This window comes from Arachis stenosperma, chromosome 10 (genome assembly GCF_014773155.1).
Source record: "Arachis stenosperma cultivar V10309 chromosome 10, arast.V10309.gnm1.PFL2, whole genome shotgun sequence".
Classification (NCBI taxonomy): Eukaryota; Viridiplantae; Streptophyta; class Magnoliopsida; order Fabales; family Fabaceae; genus Arachis; species Arachis stenosperma.
Window position 1 is genome coordinate 6,298,850 of NC_080386.1, and position 25,950 is coordinate 6,324,799.

The 25,950-nt window shown below is 35.6% G+C and overlaps 3 protein-coding genes across 5 annotated transcripts in view; all 3 read right to left on the minus strand.

Moving 5' to 3' along the window:
• Nucleotides 1-25,950, minus strand: part of LOC130955911 (BRASSINOSTEROID INSENSITIVE 1-associated receptor kinase 1-like) — a 55,008-nt gene that overhangs the window by 27,998 nt on the left and 1,060 nt on the right. The window lies entirely within an intron of this gene.
• LOC130955910 (uncharacterized) lies at nt 10,402-19,844 on the minus strand. 2 transcript variants are annotated; one of them, XM_057882910.1, is made up of 17 exons: nt 19,492-19,844; nt 17,995-18,141; nt 17,010-17,356; nt 16,834-16,917; nt 16,681-16,752; nt 16,472-16,543; nt 16,113-16,349; nt 15,571-15,681; nt 15,378-15,482; nt 13,056-13,181; nt 12,902-12,970; nt 12,687-12,793; nt 12,214-12,297; nt 12,019-12,106; nt 11,394-11,513; nt 11,035-11,219; nt 10,402-10,919 (listed from the first exon to the last, which is right to left on the minus strand). In XM_057882910.1, the coding sequence occupies exons 3-17, from the start codon at nt 17,121-17,123 to the stop codon at nt 10,628-10,630; spliced, it is 1,866 nt and encodes a 621-aa protein (XP_057738893.1). In that variant the 5' UTR covers nt 17,124-17,356; nt 17,995-18,141; nt 19,492-19,844; the 3' UTR covers nt 10,402-10,627. The 2 variants fall into 2 exon arrangements, with proteins under 2 accessions (XP_057738893.1, XP_057738894.1); XM_057882911.1 differs by lacking the exon at nt 19,492-19,844 and having other exon boundaries at nt 17,995-18,285.
• On the minus strand, nt 21,213-22,563 carry LOC130955913 (probable ribosome biogenesis protein RLP24). Of its 2 annotated transcripts, XM_057882915.1 has the most exons (5): nt 22,393-22,563; nt 22,229-22,309; nt 22,027-22,123; nt 21,772-21,908; nt 21,213-21,606 (listed from the first exon to the last, which is right to left on the minus strand). In XM_057882915.1, exons 2-5 carry the CDS (start codon nt 22,258-22,260, stop codon nt 21,432-21,434), a joined length of 441 nt encoding a protein of 146 aa, XP_057738898.1. In that variant the 5' UTR covers nt 22,261-22,309; nt 22,393-22,563; the 3' UTR covers nt 21,213-21,431. The 2 variants fall into 2 exon arrangements, with proteins under 2 accessions (XP_057738898.1, XP_057738897.1); XM_057882914.1 differs by having other exon boundaries at nt 22,229-22,563.

Here is a 25,950-nt window from a genome sequence, read left to right on the forward strand (position 1 = left end):
ACATTGAGTTCCCTATAGTACTAAAATATACATATGTTTTTCAGCATCCATGTGTGTTTTTACAAACTGTTACTCCTCGTTTGTATGTGCAAAGTTGTATTATGAACCTATTCATGTGCTTGTGTAAACTCACTGGGTGATCCTAATTAATATCTATAAAACAGTTAGCAACCCACTATTTGGGCCAGAAGAGGTCATCACTGGAGCTTGTAATCTCAACGACAGAAACCTCTAGTGATACTAATAGTGCTGATTCTGTTGTTCCTTTAACCTATGTTGGTCGATTCGCTCGGATACTTGAGCTAGGAGATAATGTTGATATGATGGCGTAAGTGTTAGTTGAAGTGTTTGAATATATTATATTATCAAATGTACAGGGAATCATCCTCTTTATAGAAGAATTACAAAAATAGAAATAAATAGAAAATAGAAAAGAAGGAAAAAAATACTAGCCTAAAATAAAAGAAAGATTTCTAATCATAAAATCCCTAAAATTAAGTTAAACCAAAAAGGAAAAAATTTATAATTAATTATATTTACATAAAAGATTCATGAAAGGAATTAGGAATTTGATTTTGATTTGATCTAGTCAACACTCCCCCTCAAGCTAGCTTGAAGATATCATTTATTGACAGCTTGCTTATTATGCTATCAAAAGTCTTCTTGGGTAATCCTTTAGTTAGAACATCTGCTAATTGTTCTGTTGTTGGAACATATGAGATGCAAATCTGTTCTCTCTCAATCTTTTCCCTGATAAAATGCTTGTCAACTTCAACATGTTTAGTTCTATCAACACTGGATTATGAGAAATGGAAATTGGAGATTTGTTGTCACAATACAACCTCATTGGTGGAGAAATGGAAACTTTTAATTCTTGTAGGATTTTCTCTACCCATAGTGCTTCACATATTCCATGAGCCACTGCTCTAAACTTAGCTTCTGCACTACTTCGTGCCACAACACTTTGTTTTTTACTCCTCCAACTAACCAAGTTTTCGCCAACAAAAGTATAATACCCAGATGTTGACCTTCTATCCATGACATTCCCAGCCCAATCCGCATATGTATAAGCTTCTACTTGAAGATGTCCATGCTTTTTGTAGAGTAACCCTTTCCCTGGCGACCCTTTCAAGTACCTTAGCATTCTAAAGACAACGTCCATGTGTTCTTGACCAGGTGAATGAATAAACTGGCTTACCATGCTCACAGCAAAGGCTATATCTGGACGTGTATGAGATAAATAGATTAGCCTCCCTACCAACCGCTGATGTCTCCCTTTGTCCATTACATTTTCTGGTTCAGCTGACTTCAATTTTAAGTTAGGCTCTATAGGTGTTTCAACAGCTTTACAACCAAGTAATCCCGTATCTTTTAAAAGATCTAGGATGTACTTTCGTTGGTTCATGAAAATGCCTTCCTTAGACCTTGCAAATTCAATTCCAAGAAAGTATTTTAATGAGCCAAGTTCTTTGATTTTAATTGCTTTGGCAAGCTTCTCCTTCAAGTCTTTTAGCTCCAAAAAATCATCACCTGTCAGAATAATGTCATCCACATATACAATTAAGATGGCAGTTTTATTAGCTGCTGAATGTTTATAGAAAAGTGTATGGTCAGCTTGGCTTTGAGTATAACCAAGTCCCTTCACCACCATTCCAAGTCGTTCAAAGCAAGCTCTTAGGGATTGTTTCAATCCATAGAGAGATTTCTTTAGTTTGCACACTTTATTCCTCCCTAGTTCAGCCTTAAATCCAGGTGAAAGTTTCATAAACACCTCTTCCTCTAGCTCCCAATTCAGGAAAGCATTCTTTTTATCCAATTGATGTAAAGGACAATTGTAATTCGCAGCAAGAGATAAGAGAATCCGTATAGAGCTGAGTTTGGCAACTGGAGCAAAAGTCTCTCGATAGTCTACTCCATAGGTTTGTGTGTATACCCTAGCTATTAACCTAGCCTTATACCTCTCTATGCTTCCATCAGTATTGCACTTGATGGTAAAAACCCACCTGCAGCCAACCAATTTTGTATTCTGTGGCAGATCTACAGTCTCCCAAGTTTCATTCTTCTTGAGTGCATGCCACTCTTCCATCACTACTAATTTTCAGTTGGAATCATCTAGTGCTTCCTCTATGTTCTTAGACTCAAACAGATTTGTAATTTTAGAAGTAAAAGCTCGATATTTTTTAGAGAGATTTTGGTAAGAGACATAATTGGAAATAGGATGGTTGGTGCTGGTTTTGAGTACCTTTTTAGTGCAGGTTCTGGTTTCTTTCCTAAGGGCTATTGGCAAGTTATTATTAGAAGTGACAATTTTAGATTTACCTGGAAGTTCCTGAAGTACTACAGTTGGGCTGTATTCCAAATTTTCAGATTGGGTTGGTGCAGAGATGATGGGATGGTCTCTAGTCTTCTTGGGATATTTTCAAACATAAGACCGAAACTCCTTTTTTAATTGTGGTATTTTTTTTTCTGTTTGGATTCTAACTAATTCTGGCACAATTTCAGAATTGGTTTTCATATCTTGTTTTGTAATTGTTTCAGAATTTACTTGATTAGTTAAAGTTGTATCCTTAATATGTAAGATAGGAGTGGGTAAAGGTTCATGCAAAAAATTTTCTTTCCTTAGACTCTCCCCCTGAAGAGAATTTTTCTAAAAAAAGGTTTCATGTTCCAAAAAACTAACATCCATGCTTACATGAAATTTCTTGGTGTGTGGCTTGAAACATTTATAACCCTTTTGACTTGAAGAATAGCCAATAAAAATGCATTTTTCTGCCCTTAGATCAAGTTTACTTCGATATGAAGGTGTATGTAAAAACACAGTGCAACCAAATACTTTTAAAGGTAACTCATAATGCAACTTACATGCTGAAAAATTCTTTTTGAAAGTATCCAACGGTGTGCAGTAATTTAACATATGTGTGAGCATTTGATTTATGAGATAAGCTGCTGTTAGGACAACATGTCCCCATAAATACTTTGAAACATTACCTTCAAACATAATGGCACGTACTACTTCAAGAAGATATTTATTCTTTCTTTCAGCAATGCCATTTTGTTGGGGTGTATTGGGACATGTAGATTGATGTTGAATACCTTTCTTTTGAAGAAATTTACCAAGATTTTTATTAAAGTATTTAGTGTTATTATCACTTCTTAATATTGAAATTTTTGTGTCAAATTGTGTTTTTACCATTGTTGAAAAATACTGAAAAATTTTAGAAACCTCATATTTTTCATGCATGAGATAGATCCAACATAGTTGTGTGTGGTCATCGATAAAAGTTACAAACCATTTTTTTCCAAATTGAGTTGTTATTTTTTATGGATCCCATACATCACTATGAATCAAGTGGAAAGGTTTAGATGCATGATAATGTTAAGAGTAATAAGGAGCTCTATGACTCTTTGAACGAATACAACTTTCACATTTAAGTAAGGAAGAATCAATATTCTTAAACAATCTTGGAAACAAATGTTTGAGATATGGAAAACTAGGGTGTCCTAGTCTATAGTGCCAGAGCATTATTTGAACCTTTATAGGCATAGAACTTATATCACTAAATCCTTGAGCTATTGTATCCTTTGAGATATCCTCAAAATGATAAAATCCGTCCATCATCTTAGCACTGCCAATCATCTTTTCCGATGTCTGATCGTGAAAAATACCATTAGTGTCAAAGAATGTCACAGCACAATTGGAATCCTTGCAGATTTTACTAATAGAGAGAAGATTACAAGAAAATTACAAGAAAGCTTTGGTACATGTTTTTGAACTTAGTATCAGAGCAAGATCTTTGTACTGTGCCTCTGATTTATAGCTATGGCTGACAGTTCCTCAGTCATTAATCCTGAACAGAAGGAGAACATCACTCCTACACCATCAAATTTTAAATATGAGCAACGAATACTAGTTAGTGGTGACTCCTATTCAATTCAGATCACCACATTTTGACTTAATGGGTCAAACTACCTTAGGTGGTCTCAATCAGTTCAGATGTATATTCGTGAAAGAGGGATGATTGGATATCTCACCAGTGAGCGAAGCCAGCCTATCATCACTGACCTGCAATATAATGTGTGGGATACCAAAAATTCTATGGTGATGATATGGCTGGTGAACTCAATGGAGGAGAATATCAGTAGTAACTACATGTACTATGCCACTGCCAAAGAATTGTGGGATAATGTCAAGGAGATGTACTTTGATCTTAGGAATAAATCCCAGATTTATGAACTTACTCTAAAAGCTAGAGAAATTCAACAAGGGAGTGACAATATCACCAAATATTTCTACACATTAAAGCGGGTGTAGCAGGATCTTGACCACTTCAATAACTACAAGTGAAATTCAGCTGCTGATGCCAAACACCACCAACAAACAGTGGAAGAAGGGAGGATATTCCAGTTTCTTACAGGCCTCAACGTGGAGCTAGATGAAGTTCGTGGCAGAATTATTGGAAGAGCAATCCTACCCTAAATTGGAGAAGTATTTGGTGAAGTTAGAAGAGAGGAAACTCGTAGAGCTATTGATGATGGGAAAAGGCAAGACTGAATAGACTTCTTTAGAGTCTAATGCACTCTTAATGGCACCAGCTGCACTTAAAAGTTCATCAAATCAAAAGCACCCCTCCAATGTGGGTGTGACCATTGTAATAAATCGTCACACCCAAAAAACCTGCTAGAAGATTCTTGGAAAACCAGCACATCTCAAAGGCAGCAAATCTGGTTCCAAAATACGCTTTATCCTAACTGTTCATGAGGCTGAAAAATCATCATTGAGTAAGGAACAGGTTGAGCAGCTCTGATACCAAGTTGAAGTGTTTAAATATAGAGGTAATGACCAAATCAGTACTCAAAAGATTCAAACGCTGACATTTTGGTACCTCGCTATTGTTATTGACAAAATGGTCTTTAAAAAAATTTAAAATTTGACAAGCGTATCCCCGAGTTCGCCGGAGCACATCTCTGGCAAGCACAGTGCTGACATGGCAACTAAATTTTGATGACATGGCAAACCTCCCTCCCTCCCCCCCCAAACCCTACTTCTTCCTTCCTTCCTTTCCAACACACTTCTCCTTCTCCTTCCCTCCCCTTCCTGAATGCATTCTCCCCCCTCCCCAACTCTAATCCTTCCCTCCCCCTCCCTAACCCCAATCCCCCATCCCCAATGCACTTTTCCCCCTCCTCAATCCAAAATCCCCCTTTCTGAACCCTAATCCCCTTCCCTTTCCCCTTTGAATTCTAATCCACTTCCCAACACAGTGTCTCACACTCTTAACTCACTCTTTCCCAAAATAGCAGTGGAGTTCAACCTTCTCAATCTTACAGAGCCAGTGTCATCGACACCGCACTGTCGCCATCTCATCGTTGGGTCTTCTGCGGTCGCCAGTGTCGTCTATCTCCTTTGTGGCAGTGGTTGTCTGTGCGCCTTCACCGCTGTCGCCTTCACTGCTTGTATCTGCTTGCTGCTAGTCCCCAGTCGCTGCCATGCCTCCTCTGTCTGGGTTTCATCTTGGCTCCATTGTGTCGTGCCCCCTCTGTGTCTGGTGTTCTTCTTCTATTCTTCCTTTAGTGGTGTTGTATTAAGTTTTATTTTATTTTATTTTGATTATTGTATATGAATTTTTTTGTTTTCTCTAAATTTTATTGTTATTAATTTTTTTGAATGATAATTTAACCTAAAAATTTGGGACAATTCATGATTTGGGGCAACTCTGTTGATGTTGAGGGAGGGAGAGGAGAGTGTGCATTGGGGAAGGGAGAGTGGTAGAGATTATTGTTGCTGTTGATATTAAGGCTATTGTTACTGCGAGTGGTGGGGTAGAGGGAGGGAGTGGTAGTGTGCGTTGGAGAGGGAGAGTGGTGGAGGTTGTTGTTGCTGTTGATGTTAAAGTTGTTGTTGCTGTGAATGGTGGTGTTGAGGGAAAAAGGAAAAGTGTACGTTGGGGAGGGGGTTGTGATACGGCTGGGACTACAATGGGGGAGAAGTGTGCGTTGGGGATGTGGGCTGTGACAGGGGGGAGAGGGAAGGGGAGGGAGTGTGCGTTGGGAAGGGAACTTTGGGGTGGTTTGTTAAGTCACTAAAATACGGTGGCCACATCAGTATTGTGCTTACTGGAAATTTGTTCCGGTGAGCTCGGGGGCACGCTTGTCAAATTTTAAAATCTTTTAAGAACTATTTTGTTAATAACAATAGTGAGGTACCAAAACGTCAGCGTTTGAATCTTTCGGGTACTGATTTGGTCATTACCTCTTAAATATATTATATTATCAAATGTACAGGAAATCAGCTTTTTTACAGAGGAATTATAAAAATAGAAATAACTAAAAAATAAAAAAGAAAAAAAATACTAGTCTAAAACAAAAAAAAGATTTCTAATCATACAATTCCTAAAAGTAAACTAAACAAAAAAATTATAATTAATTTTATTTATATAAAAAATTCATGAAAGAAATTAAGAATTTGATTTTGATTTGATCTATTAAACAGTTTTAATTGGTTGAAATAAGTTCATTTTATCTATTTATTTATTTTTTAATGGGTATCATCTGCATATTGATTTTTATTTGCAGCCTCAGTGATGAAGAGTACATGCGCTATGCTGTGTCTGAAGGAAGAAGATTCCGAGACTCACTTGAAATTATTGCTCTCCTTGAAAGTAGTAACTTTCAGAGGATGGGCGCACTTTGTGGGTTCCAGATGGGTAAAGAATATTTCTCCGAAGGTGATTAAAGCAATGCAAAGCAGATTTTTGACAGTAGAAAAGAGGGATGTCTTGCGGGAGTGCTCGCGGAAGAGTTCTCTTGAAATGGCTGCACTCCCAATATCATCTGATGCCAATCTCCAGAGAGACACCGCTCCGGCTGGTCCTGCAAGTCGAATCCAAATGAACAACTGAATAACCTCAAGATCAATGGGGACAAACCACTTCAGCTTCAGGTTGGTAATGATTGGCGTTAGTTGCTTTCCATGAACAGACAATGAAGCCTGGGTCATCGACCTCGATTTCAGTATCACTTCTTTCCCACTTAGAAATCCAGTTCAACCAACCTAGGTGTAATTTCTTTGTTTCAAATGCGCAAAAACCTCAATCAGTAGGAGTTAGTGATACTCAACAGCACCGAGTGGAGACATCAACTTCACTCTACTTGCTTTTCCAGATCAAAGTGGAAAACTCGAATGCCAGTTTGTCCAGTGGCGGAGCTTAGTTCAGACAAGGGGTGGCCACGGCCCCCCAAACTTTTATTAAAAAAATTAGTAATATTTTTTCAAAAAATAAAAAATAGTTCAATTGGCTCAAATATTTTATTATGACTTAAAATACTAAAGTTTAATCTTCATTTCTTGTTTTTATTGCACAATAGTTTTAGTTTTAAACGTTCAAAACATATCGAATTTGGGCTGAATTGAGTGTATTCGCATTTCGCAGCTCTCTATTCAATAAGCAACACTCCTTCTACCTTTGAGTTCAAATATAAAAAATTAGGTATTTTTTATTTATGTAATTTAATATTATTTTATATTTTACTATTTATTTAATTTAATTTTTTTATATGATAAAAAATATTAGAATATTCAATAAGTATTGATATTATTGTATTTGTATAAATTGATAAAAAATTTAATAAATATTATAAATTTTAATATTTGTCCTTCTAATTTTTTTTATATATTTTATTGGATATATATTCAAATTTTTATATAAAATAATTATAAAAAATCAAAGAGTTGATGATGCATTTTTTAAGAGGAAGGCTAATATTCAAGAAGGAAAACATATAACTTTTACAATATCAACATCTGTAGATAGTTCTTCTACTCCAATGAATCACGAAGAAAGTAAGATACAACCTTCAAAAATTTAAAGAGTTACATCTGATGAGTTTGACCTTAATTTTTTGAAACGATACTCTGAAAAACGACTTCAAATTTGGGAAAATCACCCAAATTAGAGAGATGAGGTTAGATGAGCTTATCTTAAACGGGGTCTATATTAAAAGTATCTTGACAATTATCTTCTATTTGCTCCCCCCCCCCAAAAATTTCGTTTCAAGCTCCGCCGCTGAGTTTGTTATTGCAAAAATTGGACCACACTTCAGAATCTGCTTCAGAGCTGAAAGCCCTGCTTCACTGGATAGTTTACCAATTTGGACATTGGATGATTGTATGCAAAGTGTTCCAATAAAAGATTCCGTTCTTGTGTTATCTGGTCAGAAGATCATCCAAGTTGAAGAACCAGAACCACAGGTAGATGTTCCTCTTGGTGCCTTTGGTCCTGCATTAGTAGGAGAGATTTTCTTGGTACCTGTTACAGTGATTTCCAAAGGTCATGATGTGTACTCAGGTGAGTTGAAGATCAATCTTGTAGATGTGAGGGGAGGTGGCTTGTTTAGTCCAGCTGCTTGGTATTTCTGGACCAGAAGGGGAAGATGATTCTCATTTAGATTCTGACAAAATAAAGCAAGTACAGCAATCATTTCGATTAATTTCTGTCCCTTTTAGAAAAGGGATTCCTGGTCATGCAAACTAGAAATCAAGTGGCACCGGCCTAAACCTATTGAACTTAACCATCATTTTTTGATGCCATTCAGACGGGACCCATTAATTCTCTCTAAGAACAAGCAAGCTTCAGAATGTAACATGTCACAATCACTTCCCTTAAACCAAAAAACTCTGCTCATTGTCAGCGCAAAGAATTGCACGGAGTTGCCAATAAGGTTGAAGTCCATTTCCATAGAAGCAGACAATGATGTTGAAAGGACTTGCTCCAACCAACATGGAAATGAGGAGCTTTCAAACCCTGCCCTTGTTGCTCCTGGGAGAGAGTTCAAGAAGGTATTCTCAGTGAGTTCCGACAAAAACATTTCAAAGCTTGTACTAGGAACTGTGTGTTTGACATGGAGGAAGGACTTGGGGGTGGAAGAGCAATCTGCTTCTACCACGGCGACATTGTCTTGGGTTGTGACCAAGCAAAAGCTGCCAGACATGAATGTCGAGCTACCACCATTGATTGTGAATTTGGAATGTCCTCCTTATGCCATCTTGGGAGACCCCTTCACATACTATATTAGGATTTTGAACCAGACACCATTGTTGCAGGAAATCAAATACACACTGGCAGATGCACAAAGTTTTGTATTATCAGGGTATCATAATGACACTGTATATGTTCTTCCAAAATCTGAGCACATTCTCAGTTACAAATTAGTTCCACTTGCTTCTGGGCTGCAACAGTTACCTAGATTTTCCATGACTTCAGTGAGATACTCAGCAGCATACCAGCCTTCAAGTTCTTCAAATTCTATTTTTGTTTTTCCTTCGAAGCCTCATTTCAAGAATGCAGCCTCGACCAAATTTAGGTTGGAGTCAATTGCCAATGAATAGATCTTGTACATTGTTCCCTTTTTTTATATAATTATTTTCATTCTATCATATTCATCTTCCTTGGGATTGAAGGAAACTACATATGTTGCATGGAAAATCTGTATACATGTCCTCTTTTGGATCTGTTTCTTGTTTATTATTGATTTGGGTCATTAAAACACTTCTAGATATGTTAATCAATAGTTACACGTTAACACAAGCAATAGTTTTAGACTGGAATCGGTTCTAACTGCTTTTGCATTGACTGGTTAATGAAATTTTTTTATTTATATTCCTCTAGAAAAAAAAAAAAAAAAACTAGTGCAAATATTTACTCCTTAAGTATTTAGCTTTGTCCTATGATGTTTGAATGAGGAGTTTCTTGCAACTAAATGATTTATAATGCTGTATCTCTAACTCATAATGATCAAGTGTCATTATCTTTTTAATATAATCTTCAAACTTCAGAAATGAACATGATTGGTTGAGATATTGATGGTGCAATGTGCTCAGATTAAGTGACTAAGTGTATTATGAACCTATGTGCTCCATAAGAGTTGCAACCCAATCGCAAAACTGTAGCAGTTCCATCTCTTTCTATTAGAAATTTAGAACTAGCTAACTCGATTTCTTTGTATCATAATGAATAATGAATATCAATTATCTTTTCTTTTTGTATGTAAGGTAATGAATATGATGCACGTCAAAGATAGTTATAAATAACTAAGATATTAATAGGAACACAAAATCGAGACTGTTATCTGATAGTGATATTTGTTCGATCAATTATTTTGTCACATTACCATTCTATTTTTCTATTTTTGGCAAGTTAGTAGTCTCTATCTACATCGTACATATCGATATTCCTTCCTGCCCTTCACTAGAATTTTATTGTGGGTAGAAAAAGACTAAACCCAACGAACCGTACCCTTAGCTTCTAAGGCAATGGCCCATATGTTTTGCAGTAAATAAATATTACTTTGACGTAGTTATTTTTAGAACATTACAATTACAAGATAGTGAAGAGGAACAGAATCTTAAAACTGTTGGCTCCTCTACTCATTTTCTTTAATAGGCAGCACAAAGTGTACAGACGTTAAAAACTACACTTACAATTGCCCGAATATGGGAGCAAAATACCCCAAAACACTGCACAATGCTCCCCGCTGTTTTCTTCACTATAAAGAACACCAACAAGACTTCCTAATCCTACCACACCAAAACATATGCAAAATTGACATGTTTTTCGACACAAGAATATCATTACAAAGACTCTGGACTAGTGGATGGTCTGATTCTTGCGGGCATTCTTGCATTTTGCTGTTGAAAATGCAACAAAGACTTGTTCTTGGGTGTGATTGACATTCTATTCAAGTCAGGATTGAAATCCAAACCTGCTTGTACACTCACTGTCATGTCATCTTCAATCGTATCATTCTCATTCATGTCGGCAAATTCGTCATCAGATGCATCGCTGCCACTTTCACTGAATTCGCCATCATCGGCGCCATCACATTTGATCTTTGACCAGCGTGCAAAATGTGGCCTTATATAACTGTAGACAGCAATGAAATTTAGAGTGGAAGGCAGAAGCAACACCAACAACTAAACTAAGAAAAAAGTCTGGACAAATCTAACGATTTTTTCCTTCATAAAACTAGATTACAAACCTTTCACTTTTCTTCAGTAAACAAGGATCAAAAGGAAAGAACATGTCGAGTCTATCTATCCCGCCAAATGCCCTTGAAAGATCAGATTCGAGCATATCATCGAAGGCAAATGATTCCGATGTCATGAAGAGCTTAGCAGCCTTTGCTTGTCTTAGGAATTCCACTACTACAGTAGGAAGACAAACCTGTTGGAGAAATGTAAGCTTAATTATACATTTTAGATAGAATAATCAAGATTGGAGCAAATAAGAATAGTTAACCAAAATCAGTCCAGTCTTTAGCTGACTATATCACTGTCCATAAAATCTTAGCATTTTATGCTCTCTATAAACCATGATGGCTTTTGAGAAGTTCATTACCTTCAAAGGATTCAATTTATGTTGCAAGATTGGCTCCATGGGCATATTTAGAAGTTGCATTTTGAGCCTTGGAGCATCCATCAGAGATCTCAATCGAAAACACAGCAAATACATGAGCGCCTGCTCACGAAAACAAGCTTATGAACACTAAAATCCAAATAATCTACCAAAAAACTTGAAAATAAAAATAATAAACACGGTAACATTAACATGAAATGATTTTGCAGTTCATAGAAATACTTAAGTTTTCTAACCAGGTTAAAATAATTTGTAAAGTAACCAAACCAAACCAATTGCTTACAATAAACAGCCAATGAAACAGAAGAGGATTGAGGGCTCAAAAGCACATATCAAAGGATGCAATAACTGGAAGCTTTCAAACAATGGCATTGAAAAATGATTTATCTTCCTATCAACTTCTGCCAAGCATCCTCTTAATTACTAAATTAAGAATTTTCTTATAAATATTTCTAGAGATTAATTATATCTGTGTTTTAAGAGAATCTTTAGAATGTTATAACATTATTCCTGTTGCATTACTTGTCCAGTTAGTGTCAAGTCATCAGATTTATAGCCCTTCCCTCACCATATGCAAGAATAGAATGTCAAATGCTAATCGACATACCTGACAACCAGAATAAAAAACTTGATGTGCTCGCGGGTTCATAACGGAATCATGTGACTTGCAATAGTTAAGACACCAATCTACCAATCTGAAACCTCATGGGAAGATAATCATATCAGTTAGTACCATTTCCTATTTTATATGATAAGACAGAAAAAGTAATTAGGCCATGCAAGGAAACTAATGTTCCCAAACCTTTGTAAGATGCTAGCAACCAATGCTGCTGAAACAAACTTTGCACGGGACAAATAACTAGCAAGATAAGCAACAGCACTCATCCTGCGATAAATGAAAACAACTAGTAATGTCATATGTGAAGTCTATACAATGCTCAGCATCATATGCACCACATTACATCTTCCACAAAAATGATGTTAAAACAAAACAAATAATTCAATAAATAGGAGAAGCACACTAAATCATTTAAGTTCAATTAAATAATTAAATTCCATAATAAGCTGCTAAGGGGCCCCATTTGATAAGCATTAAATCATTTACAGTTAAAAAAATATCAACCACAAATAAAAAAATATATATGACCACACTAACATCAATTACGACACTTCACAATGAATGGGGGCAAAATAATTAAGAGTTCATCAATTGGTGATGACAGCCACCTGAACTTTTAATTTTCAAGTTTAACCACAACGTAAAATCAATTTTACCTAGTATTGGGGGGATTAACATTGCTAAGAAACATCTCTGTAAGAACCATGGCGAACTTCTCCCCACAATCTTCAGGATCAAGTGCACATGCATAGAACACCACAAACTGCAATAAAATAAAGGCATTGATAATGTATTTCACAAAGCAGTACCAACTTGAGAGAGAGAGAGAGAGAGAGAGAGAGAGAGAGAGAGAGAGAGAGAGAGAGAGTACCTGGGTGAATTTTGATTTGTAGGCATTCAAAATAGTCCTTTGAAATGATCTCACTAGAACATCAAATACCTAATTAAGAATTTAATGAACATATAGAAGTTAAGTATATAGTACAAAGTAATCAAAGCAAATATATGCAATGTCTGAAAAATACCTCAGACAAACGGCCACTGCTTTGACAGGACTCAAGATGCAAAAAAGTCAGCTCAATCAAGCTATCTAATTTCTCAGCAATTGTGTTTCCCTCCAAACTTTTCCTATTTAAATATTCTGCAGCAGGCTGTTATAAAATAAAAAACAACCATGAGATAGCACATAAGATATGTGATATTGTGGAACACACAAAAGTGAAGACAAAATCTAGAACACATTTATGTTAATAAGATGATATATAGACTGGCAACTAACATACGTAGTAAATTGGAAGAATTACATAATGAATAAAAGTTGGAAATATATTCCTCATAGATGAGCCAATAGCCTAATATAACCTAACTACATTCATCTTTCAAAACCTTGCAACTAATTCGCATAGAAGTTGGCTGAAAAATTAACAGTAAGCTGACTGCAGAACAAAGATTCAATCTGATGCATGAGCAAGGCTTTGCCATGACAGGAAAGGAGTTTCATCCATGATCTTAGGTTAATGAACTTTAAAAGTATTATAAAGGGAGAGCTCAAATGATCACTGCTAAAGGAAAAATGATGAACCAGCCAAACTCTAATTACTATCATATTATAACTCTTCTAAATTGTATAAGGAAATGTGATTGCGAACTGTATACTGCTTATTTAGCATTAACACCTGTCCACTACAAGTTTACTGCACAATGACTTCCCTTCTTGGGAATCCAGCAATACATAATGTCAATGTAATTTATGGCAGAAGAGATAACTCTATGGCTGAATAGTCTATTACTTTCTGAATTCCAAGTTCTATTATGAACACATTTCAGCAGATTCTCAGTTAGTTTACCATAATATATCTAGATTCACTTTTGTCGTTAAATTTGGCAGAAAAAATTATACCAGGTTTGCTTCCAAGTCCTTGCTTTTTTGCTTTCTGGTCCTACTCATTTTTGGCCTTTTGCCAAGATAATTACATCCCGAAAGATGGATATTTTCTTTTATTCAATTTGATTTTCCCTTGCATTTTCTATCACAACACTGATACTTCCAGCAACAATTAGTGTATATCAAGTCATGCAGCTGTTAACATGACTCACATACACTGCCCATTGTCAACTGTTCCCCATTGCAAACTACTAATTTACCCCTTAAATATAAATGGACGAGCATAAATAGTCAAATTGTACGGCAAATGAATACAACTGCCAATATTTACGAGGCTCTATTTTTCTTTAAACAATATCAACACCTTTCTTAAGCAAGCAGACAGTATTGGTGCCTCTTGCCTAAAGATAGTAGTAATATACCCCTTTGTGCTTTAAGAGTTGTGTTATACTTTGAATATTGGGTGTAGTAGAAGTTCAGTAGTTTGAATCCATTCTACGCAACAATGCATCCAGTTACGGACTATTTATGTCCCCGCTCCCAAATACGGGAGAAAAAGACACTGGTATAGATTCACAAAAAAAAAAATGAAAGCAGAACGATGTTTACTCGTATCTCAAAAATCTACAAAATATCACGATGATCAAAACAAGTTTCAGTCTTCCATATTGACAGCTCAAAACATTGCAATTGAGACATGTATAGGACATATCTAGTATGGTTAAAAAATTACTCATCATCGACAACTCAATCCCAGCATGGTATATGATATACAGAGAGTTAAAGTACCTGAGTTCACCATATGAAGTTTTGCCACTTCACAAAGCCACCTAACCTCACCCACAGCCTGATCAAGCCAAGCCTGAGTATAATCAGCTTGGCATGTTAGCCTGAAACAGGCAAACACCAGAATAAGGCCCTTCATAGTTTGATAGGGCTAACGGCTGCTTCCACAGCCTTATAAACATACATACAGGCATGCTCTGACAAAATCACCGTCGAAACGTCAACCTATGTCAGATTGACCACAACTTGCATTTCAGATAAACTTCAATCTTCCTGTTTCCCATCAACATCTATCTTACATCTCTTGCTAAGAAAAATTTGCAAAAAGGAAACTCTTTCACAGCTCCACATTACTCTAGCAAGCACCATTTCAGCAACAGAACTAGCATCAATGGATGACTATGGAACTATTAGCAATAATAACAACCTCGTTCAATCTTTCATTTCACAAAGCATAAGAGATGGAACATAAATTAACAAAACTTCACTAGATAACACAAAAACACACTATATCATAGACACGGCATGTTAAACAGAATAAAAGATTCCCTACTGAAATCTTAATTTCATTTTTTTTTTATCTGACCAATTAAGAGGAGCATCATCTTAATTTTCAAAATGCCATTAAAAAAGGAGACATCAAGATGAACCCTAAATTAAAAATATTGGACCATACCATATTATCATCCCCATCCCCATCCGCAAATTCGGCATCCTCTAATTCCATTTCAAATATGCCTTTGGCATCTTCCTGCAAGAGGCCATCCCATCCAATTTCGACCTGAAATAGATCAAAAGGGATTAATTTAATGGTCAACTGCCATCACTTCCTTTAAACTAAAACTTAAAGGGTGGCTTAACCAACATACATCGAGTTCTATCAACCTATCTACAATAGCAGGCAGCATCGTAACACCAACAATTTCTCCAATTGCACCACTTTCCAACTTTAACATGTTCTCCACGTACATGAGAATCTCCTACAAGTATCAAAAAAAGTAAATTAAACTTTGACAAAATACTGCAATTGTCAAATTAGTTCTTCTTACATATGTTGAAAAGCTACATAAAAGAAATCTGAAAATTAGAAATGCTCCTCAAATTAACATATTGGTTTCCTCATATTGTTTTGGCATCAAAATGCATACAACAAAAGCATGTAAATGATTACTGGAGCAACTGGACATAGTTCAGAGTGCAAGAGTAAATAATGCCTCCACGTTGTAAACATGAATAAATTTCGGATACAACAAGGTGGGGAAATGAAGCTTAGATGGATGCTAATTGCCGTCAACCAAGTTGACAGTCCATCACATACAACAACAAATTCACAAAATGGAGCAACAACTAGCATAAAGCGGTTACGTAAGAACTTCCAATGGAAGTGGATGGAAGTGAAGATTGAACTCACCGGTCCCTTACTGTAGGTTAAGGGCATCCTCTGGACAACTATTGGAGAGAGTCGCAAAGGGGCAAGAGGCACCAAAACAGCTATGGCTTCAAAAGCAGCATGCACACGAGACAGAACTTTATTCTTCTTTTCAATTCCACTCTCCTGCTTCAGACTATCCATGAGATGATAAGGTGGAGTGAAGTTATTCACAAGCAACTCCAAAGACCAATCGATATATTTCCCATTTGAAGCAGCCTTCAAATAGGGTAAAAATGACAAGAAAGGTCAATCAAGGAACATTAAAACTCTGCAAATGGATCCTAATAACAAAGATAAAAGGGGGGGGGGGGGGGGGGGAACAGAAAAGAAACTCGTACCAAGGATACAATAAGCTCAATCAGTGCATCCATAATAGAAGTTCCATAATTCCACAGGCTCATTCTATAAATCTGGCAAAAACAAATTCAGGGAGAATAACTATATCTTTATAAATTATCCATTTCCTTCCAACATTAACAAGTTCAACACTTCAAGCACAACATAAACATAAACACAAGCAACAAGTCCAATGTGAAAAAGAACTTACTGCAGAAAGAAGAGATTCGTGATGAACAGAATCTATGCATGAGACTGTTCCAGAGAGTGCCTTCAAAGTTGTCTGTAACCAACGTCATTCAAATATCAGCACTATGTACTAATTAATGTCACAATTTTCACGTGCTCTAATTTAAGAACTCACCTCAAGTAGAGCAATCTGATCGGGATTAAGACTCTCTTTCCGGTGCAAATAACCAACAAGCTCATCATAATTCTCTCTGTCACCCTAAGAGTGAGTAAAATCCACCATTTTAATTATCAGAAAAATAATAAACATCTAAGAAAAAAGATTCTAGAATGATATTTTGCTCTACGTACCAAAGTGACTGCTAAAAGTGCATCTCTAACATGACAAATTAGCTGAGAATCAGTGAATTCAGTCTCCTCCATCTCCCTAAACTCTTGCTTCTCGGTTCCACTAACCCTTCCCATTAAGCAGAGAGTTTAAAAAAAGGGGCAGAACGCAAAACGCAAAATGCGATCCAAACAAAACGGAGTTCGTTGTTGTCGTTTGGAGAGAGTAAAGAAGTGCTGCTGCAGCTGCTACCTCTTCATTAAAGAGAAGGGAATGGCGGCTAAGAAGAGGCAACAGGAAAGAGGGTTTTGATGGAAGAGCAATTCATACTTTATATACGTATCTTTTTTTGCTGTGCGAATTTATAGCCCTTCAAATTTCAAAATATATAAATCAACCCATCAACTTTGCAAAATATATAAATTAGTCAAACATAAGCAAGGTTCTGAAAAACGAACCGGTCATCAAACCGCTCTAGCTACTGGTTCAATGGTTTATTGGTTCAACCGGTTTGACTGTGGTTCAACCCAAAAAACCATTTTATTCCAGCAATTAATTAACAACAGCAAGGTTTATAACAACAAAGTGCATTTATGATTTATATCTCTATCTCTATGCATAAGAGTCTGATCTGAATAATAAATTGATAATGCATTGAATGGTTAGCAACAAATAGAGTTACTTATATGTTATCGGTATTGAAGACAATGTCATAGTGCACAAACATTTGACTAGTTAGGCCTCGGCCATGTAGAAGAAGATAACATAAAACTAAAGAAGCAATTCATCACCGAAGGCATAAAAAAGTTGGTGAGCTTCTGATCTGGGGAGGGAATACAGTGTGAATATGTGGTAATAGCATAAACTAATAGATTTGCCCAAGTGGCTTAAGTAATCAGGCAGTAACAGCAGCAATTATTCATAGATTAATTAATAATTATTCAACCCTCACAGATTATTCAACAATACATATTCAACAATTATTGTTATAAAAAAAATAAAAAATACCTAGAAGCTAGAAGTATAGAACAGAACAGAACAGAGCAGAGCAGATCCAGGGGCAGTAGCACTGGCCAGTGGAACAGAGATGGCGTCGGCGACGGTGAAACAGAGTTCACGACTGAGGCAGGAGGCGATCCCGGCGACTGTGCTTCACTGCAACCCACAACAAAGTTCAGCCAATAACAGCAGCAAAATTCACAGATTAATTAACAATTATTCAACCCATAACAAGTTTACAGATTTTTCAACAATAATTAATTAATTATTCAACAATTAAGAAAAACCCAAGGTTCTAAAAACCGAATCGATCATCGAATCGCTCTAATTACTGGTTCATTAGTTTATAGGTTCAACCGGTTCGACCGTTGGTTGACCGAAAAAACCGTTTTATAATAATTAAAAAAATTACAATAGAACCCTAATAGAAGTTATTTTCTTCTAATAACTAAATATAACTACAGATACTTCTGACCAGTTGTAACCTCTGCATGAGAGTACACAAATTATAATTTCAGAGTACACAAATTGTAACTTTTGTAAGATATGTAACTGGCACTTTTGCTGAGCATATTATTCAACAAGTCTTCACAATTTCTTAGACCATTACATGTCGAATTTCAACCAAGTTGCTCCCCATTAGTGCATGGCCAATTTTACATACATATAGAAGAAGAAGCTTCATTATAAAGTGTGTTCAAGAACATGTACAGAGCAATCGCACAAAAATATACGCATGATAAATCAAGATTATGACCCTAAATCTGACTTCCATCCAGATAACATGATATAAGCAGGGCTGGACTTGCAAAATTAACATTATATAACCTAGTATGTTTGTTTTATAAATACGACTACACAAATACATGATATTTTAAAATAAACCAAACAAACACGCAATCCAGAAATTACAACTCAGGAAAAATTCTGAAACTTTGAAGCATACTACTGTTAAATTAGTCACCAAAAAAAATACTACTGTCAAATTATTTCCACTCCTAGTGATCAAAACCACTTTGATTATTCAAAGAAATATTCAGTAGCAACACACAATGGTTAATGCAGAATGCCTTCACATATGGTGAAAACATAACAATTGTTCCCCAGAACAATGGCTCGTTGATTTTTAAAACAGACTTTCCTTACTAGATGAAGTCAAAGTTAATACTGCAATGATGCACTACAACTCATAAAAGATTATAGGAAACGACATATCCAGAATTTCACCACCAATACAAACAGTTTCTGTGTTTCATAATTTACCGATCATAGAGTAGAAGATATCATTCTGATTTGATTTGCCATGTCACCATTTTCATGCATATATTCACCAAGAAATTAAATAAAATACAACAGATAAAAGAAGGGGGTTGGAGGGGAAAAAACAGCAAAGTTCATAGATTAATTAAGAACAATTATTCAACCTAGTAATTCACAAATTAATTAACAATTATTCAACCCATAACAAGTTCACAGATTATTCAACAATTATTGTTAAAAAAATACCTAGAAGCTAGAAGCAACGAAGCATAGAACAGAGCTGGCGACGGAGGCAGGAACAGAGCTTGCGACGGAGGAACAGAGATGGGCCGGTGACGGTGGGAGAGAGCTTCGCGATGGAGGCAGGAGGCGAGCCCGGCGACTGTGCTTCCACTGCTGAGAGTCTGAGGCGTTAGCTGCACGAGCAGGAGTGAGGGACCGAGTGAGCTTCGAAGCTCCAACTTGCGATGGCGTCAAGATCAGTCCGGCGGCTGAACGAAAGGGAGGGACTGAGCTCGCCGGCGTTGAGAGGAACGACCACCTCGAGGGCGATGGGAGGGACGAGGGAGAGAGTGTGTGCTGCTGCTGCTGCGCCGTTGTTGACCTGGAGTGAGTGAGGGTTGGGAGGGTTACTGGTTATGGATCATAATGCTAAACGGCTGCGTTTTGGCGTGTTTTGGGCAAAATAAAAAAACCGGCCGGGTTCCGGTTCGGTTCGACCGACCTATTATTGGCCGGTTTAATGGTTCAATTCTGGTTTTTATGTTTTGCGGTTTTGACATCTAACCGAACCATAATTCTCATCGGTTTGTGATTTAACCGGTTAGACCGGCTAATTCGAACCGATTTTCAGAACATTAGAAAACCTAAAGCTAGAAGCATAAAAGTATAAAACATAGGGGAATTGGTGACCAAAACTGACCGGTGCAACCGAGCTGACGCTGGCGACGGTGGAACAAAGGTGCGCGACGGAGACAGGAGGCGAGTCCGGCGATGTTGCTTCCAAAGCTGAAACGGCGACGATGGTGGAGAGCTGCACGATCACGACTGTAATATTTAAGGCTCCAACTTGCGACGGCGGTAGGAGCAATCCAACGGCTGGACGGAAATGACGGAGACATCTCGCCGACGGTGAGATGAAGGACTAGCTCGAGCGTGAAGGAGGGAGAGGGAGTGTTGCGCCGTTGTGTCTTGTGTGGAGCAAGGGTTAGTGGATTACTGAGTTAAGGGTGCTGGGTTAAATGGAAATGGCAAACGGCGCTATTTTCGTAAAATTTCAAAAATCGACTGATTTACGGTTCAATTTAACCGACCGATTCTTGACCGATTTGGCGGTTCGATGTCAGTTTTATAATTTCACGATTTTATCATTAGTCTGAACCGAAAATTCCATTAGTTTACGGTTTAATCAGTCAATTTGAACCGATTTTCAGAACCTTGATAAATATGTAATGACCTATGTACAAGATTTATAATGTATTTTTTTATTTTTATTTATATATATGCTAATTTGCTTAAAGATAGCATGATTACACAATTGCTACGTAATTATCTTTTTTGTTACTCTTTTACTTTCAAAAAAGCTATTAAATATTTTTTTAAGGTGTTTGTTATGGTACGATGATAAATTCATACGTACCGATACGTTTAAAATATGGACAAATAGTAACAAGTCATGTGGAATTTATTTTCCACGTTAGTATTTAATTTTTTCTTTTTTAAATATATTATATCATCACTTTTACTAATATACCCCTTTAATTAAATAAAAATAAAAATATATTTTTATTTAATTTTATAAAAAAATCTTAAACATCCTTACTTTATTTGATTAAACAAAAATACTATTTTAAATCAATCAAATTTTAGAATTCAATTAATCCTAATTTTATAGTTTCAATTAATTTAAACAACAAAACAAAAACATATTAAAAAAACAAAAATCAATCGTTCTTCGTTTTCTCCAATTCCCCTAATCATTCATCTCCCTCTAAAGCAAAAGAAAACATATCAAAAAAATAAAAAATCAATCTGTTCTTAATCTTCTCCTAATATTGGAACATGACATGACATGAATCATCTCTCAAGTAAACTAACACTAGTAATTTGGACCTCAGAAGGTCATTAATCCAGCCGCAAATATCGAACCGGAACAAAATAAGATAAGGCCAGCATTGCCAAACGAATCACTCTTCCATAGGTTGATTCGGCTGTGATTGCTGTTGGGAAACCATGACTTTGATCTTTGGTAAAGTGAGAGACGGATCCTGCTGAAGGGCCAAAGGAGCTTTGACCAAACTGATACCCTGCTCCAACTCCTTCGTTGCCTCCCTCTGCACCTTCACCTTGTTTCCCTTCATCCTGCAAAAGTCGCCGCAAAACATCAACAAACAACCACATTAAGGACATTTACGAAGTTCTTCAATACAGTTTCATTTGATTCAGTTTTTTCGTTATTGACTAGAGTAAAAAAAATTAAAGACATTTTTCATAGAAACCAAGGTTCCACAAATCCACACTATATACATAATAATAGAATGTCTCTCCTCTCTGGTGACTCTAATTTTATCAATCTTAGGAATGGCCTTAAGCACATTCTCAGCAAGGTTCCTATCATATCTCTCCGATTTGTTCCGCTTCCTCTCGAATTCAAACGTTGAATCCTGAAACAATAGCACAATAACTCTGAAACCCTAAGCATACCACGATAAATAAAATTACAAGATATATAAAAAAAAATAAATCAAAGATAAAATTTGATAATAAATAGTAATAATTGACCTGAGTCATATCCTTTCCATGCGCTCTTCGATATGCCTTGGTCCATTTGACCTTACGAGGGTTCCTCTTCATTTTAAAGTTCTTATGGCATTTAGACCTACAAAATCGAAAAATATGCGCACCAAAACGAGGAGTTAACTTATGATTTCTCTAGTGAATTGATTGTATAAGAAATTCATAGAATTGAAACTTTGACTTGCACCTTGGCATCATTACGAATGAATTGGATTCCATGACCAGGATATACGGTTGAGGAACAAAACCAACACTTCTCCAAGAACTTCTATAGAGGAGAAAGACGCAGTGTTTGTTAGTTTAGCCTTCTTTCTCTTTTAGGTTCTTTAAATTTAGTGAATGGCTAGTTACCCAGATCAATACAGTCCATTATTGTTAAGATTTTGTCGTTTTGGTGTGCTTCAGAGGAGAAGGGGGGCACGAATGATATTAGGAGAAGATGAAGAATATATTGATTTTTTATTTTTTTGATATGTTTTCTTTTAGGAAAATTGGAGAAGACAAAAAACAATTGTTTTTGTTTTTTTTAATATATTTTTGTTTAAATTAATTGAAATTATAAAATTAGGATTAATTGATCTAAAATTTGATTGATTTAAAAAGGTATTTTTGTCTAATCAAATAAAGTAAAGATGTTTAAGACTTTTTATAAAATTAAATAAAAAATATAATTTTATTTTTATTTAATTAAAGAGATATATTAATAAAAGTGGTGATATAATATATATTTAAAAAAAAATAAATGATGTAAAAAATAAATTCCACGTAACTTGTTACTACTTATCCATATTTTAAACATATCGGTACGTATGAATTTATCATCGTACCATAACAAACACTTTTTTTTAAATATAAAGCACTTTAATAAGCATCCAACATTTATCAGTAAGATCCTAAAAATAAAAATACTACTAAAAGATTCGATATAAAATTCATGGTCAAGAATGTCCATCAGGAGTCAACGGAGATTTTTGAAAAGTTATAATTTGTTGATAAACATTTAACAGAGATTTATTCTTTTAGTATTAATGAGCATGATATAAAATAAATAGATAATAAATATGTAATTTTTAAATATTATACGCATAAAATTATAGATATTAAATTAAATATATTAATTTTAAATTATTATCTCTTTAATATTATTAATTATTTAAATAAAAAATTAATAATATTAAAGAAATAAAAAATTTTAAATTTATTTTATTTAATATTTATTAATTATAATAACAATTAATAAAGTTTGAGATATTTTGACTGATTTTTTTTTCACAACCATAATTGAAATTTGCTCCACTATTAACATTTTCAATAATGTTAATGAGGCATAAAATTAGTCAAAATTTGTTTTACTTAATTTTTATTAAATTAATTATTACTATAATTAGTAAATAATAAATAAGGTAAATTCTGATTTTTATTTGTTGTTACATATTTCCGTAACATTTTTTCTTTTCTTCTGTCTGCACGAGACACCTTTCATTCCTTCCACACGCACTTTCGATCGGATCCTAAGTTCCCAACCAATGATGGTGATGAAGACTAGTAATGCATATTCCTTGATCATTTTTGCAGTCCTACTCCTATACGGTTGTTATCTCATTGATCATGTTGCAAATGCTGAAGTTCATCATCACAACTTTGTGCTAAGTCTACTTTATTTCATCATACATGCATGTTACATAACACTTAGATGAATTATGCCTTTAATTTCTGCAGATAAAATCTTCAAGTTACACTAGATTATGCAGCACCAAGAATATTTTGACAGTAAATGGAGAGTTTCCAGGTCCAACCTTGAAGGCCCACACAGGAGACACCCTTATTGTCGATGTTTATAACCAAGCAAACCATAATATAACAATACATTAGTATGTGCCTTAGCTTCTACTCTATACAACACAGAGTATATGCATTAATTACTGAAAGAATATTTGCATTATTTTTCAAAGGCATGGGGCTAGACAAGGGAGGAATCCATGATCAGATGGAGCTGCTTACATAACACAGTGTCCAATTCAACCAGGTGCAGTGTTCAAACGAGTTATCCATTTGACCACAGAGGAAGGAACCATATGGTGGCATGGACATGATGGTTGGTCAAGAGCCACAGTTCATGGAGCTTTCATCATTTATCCCAAGCATGGACAAAACTATCCCTTTCCCAAACCCCATGCTGAGATTCCAATCTTACTAGGTATGTACTAAATACTACTGCACCAACCTGGTTATCTACATCTTTGGTTGTATCAAGCCAGGATTATTTTGAAAACTGTAATTGGAATCCACCAACTATCAACAGTGAGGTCACCTCTTAATAATAGTCACAGATATAAATAAAACTATTGGCACCAACCTGATCGGAGTAAACATTGAAAATGAACCATTGACTGGCACAGTCCCTTTTAGCTGGTTGTTTGAGAGATCACTGCATTCCACAACAATCATGGTGTTGCACTCTCAAAAATATAGTAAACGATTCTAAACAAGAATACATGTCTATATTAACTCAGTGGGAAATGAAAATATAGGAGTCACACTCACAGAACTTGCAGTGAATTGATCCCGGTCAAAGACATGGGAATGCCTCCTGACAAGGCGTTATTGTTGAGACGCCTATTTCAGAGGGCAAGAAGAATTAATTTGCAGGTAATAAGATTTGATACTTTAATAAAAAACATTATCAGCAAACACGTGCAACAATGATTACCAAATAGCAAGTTTTGCAAGTTTCATGCAGGAAAGAGTTAAAAATAGAATAAGCCTATCACCAATATAAACTTATATTGAAACATGGAAAAAAAGAGAGTAAAAGATAGAGGGCATGGATGCATCACAGTTCACCGAAGTTACTTAACAAATATAACTATATGATTAAGCATGAGTGTGGACCTTTGACCATATTTAATTAGTGCTTCATTTATTCATTTTTACAACCACTGAGCACTATCATTAATTACCATATATTTCATGCAATTCAACAGACACTCATTATTGAGTCAACCAGAAGTACTAGCAACAATAAAAATATGAAAGATACTTTTCCTATAGGTATATGCTCATTTATACCACAGCCTTTATTGGAAATGAAATAGCATGTCGCAGACAATGTACTCTACCACTATATTGCATGGGAAATCAAACAATAAATTGGATGCTGAAAAGGTAAAGGGAGAAACGAAATTGAAATCAAGTCAAATATATTTTGCATATAAATATGAGAATAAGGAAAGTATTTCATACAGCACGCGTAGATAACTAAGCTTGCCCAATGTAGCTGGTATTGGACCAGTTAGCACATTCAAGTAAAGATCCAAGCTCACCAAGTTTTTCAAATTTCCAAGCTCGTCCGGGATTTTTCCAGTTATATTATTATTAAAAAGCTCCCTGTAATTGAAACCCCCCAATATAAACTCAAAGATTTTGATAATGAAATAATCTGATCATAAAGAGTATATGGATAGCAACTTACAGGTACTGTAAATTTGGTAGATTACCAAGGTTTGGAACCAGTGTACCCGATAGATCTGCATTTCCAAGATCACTGACCAGAAAGGGATTAATAATCACTATACAGACAACCAATCATAAATAAACAGGAAATTTTAAATGTTACATATCAACTTACACACGGGTCACACTATTATCACTATTGCATGTAACATGAAACCATGTGCATGGATTGACAAGGGTGGCATCCCAGCTTTGAAGAACATTGTTAGGATCTTGTAGGTTGCTCTTCAATGCATATAGGGCATCACCTGTGTTAGATAGAAGCAATATTCAGGTGCAAAGATATTCATTATTATGTTGTATGGTCTCCACATAACCACGTTTATGGTGCAATGCGAAATATTGTCAGATTTAGGAATCACAAACATGAATCCCAACTTCAATGAGTCAACCATA

What these genes read in the sequence shown, in the direction of transcription:
- LOC130955910 (XM_057882910.1), bottom strand. Translation starts at nt 17,123, where the DNA reads ATGGGAAGGGTTAGTGGAACCGAGAAGCAAGAGTTTAGGGAGATGGAG. An exon ending in GCAGTGGCCGTTTGTCTGAG is followed by an intron (nt 12,971 to 13,055) that starts GTATTTTTCAGA and finishes ATTCTTAATTAG; the next exon opens with GTATTTGATGTTCTAGTGAG. An exon ending in TTTTTTATTCTGGTTGTCAG is followed by an intron (nt 11,514 to 12,018) that starts GTATGTCGATTA and finishes TTTCGTGAGCAG; the next exon opens with GCGCTCATGTATTTGCTGTG.
- LOC130955913 (XM_057882915.1), bottom strand. Translation starts at nt 22,260, where the DNA reads ATGGAATCCAATTCATTCGTAATGATGCCAAG. An exon ending in ATGGAAAGGATATGACTCAG is followed by an intron (nt 21,909 to 22,026) that starts GTCAATTATTAC and finishes CTATTGTTTCAG; the next exon opens with GATTCAACGTTTGAATTCGA. An exon ending in GAGAGACATTCTATTATTAT is followed by an intron (nt 21,607 to 21,771) that starts GTATATAGTGTG and finishes CGACTTTTGCAG; the next exon opens with GATGAAGGGAAACAAGGTGA.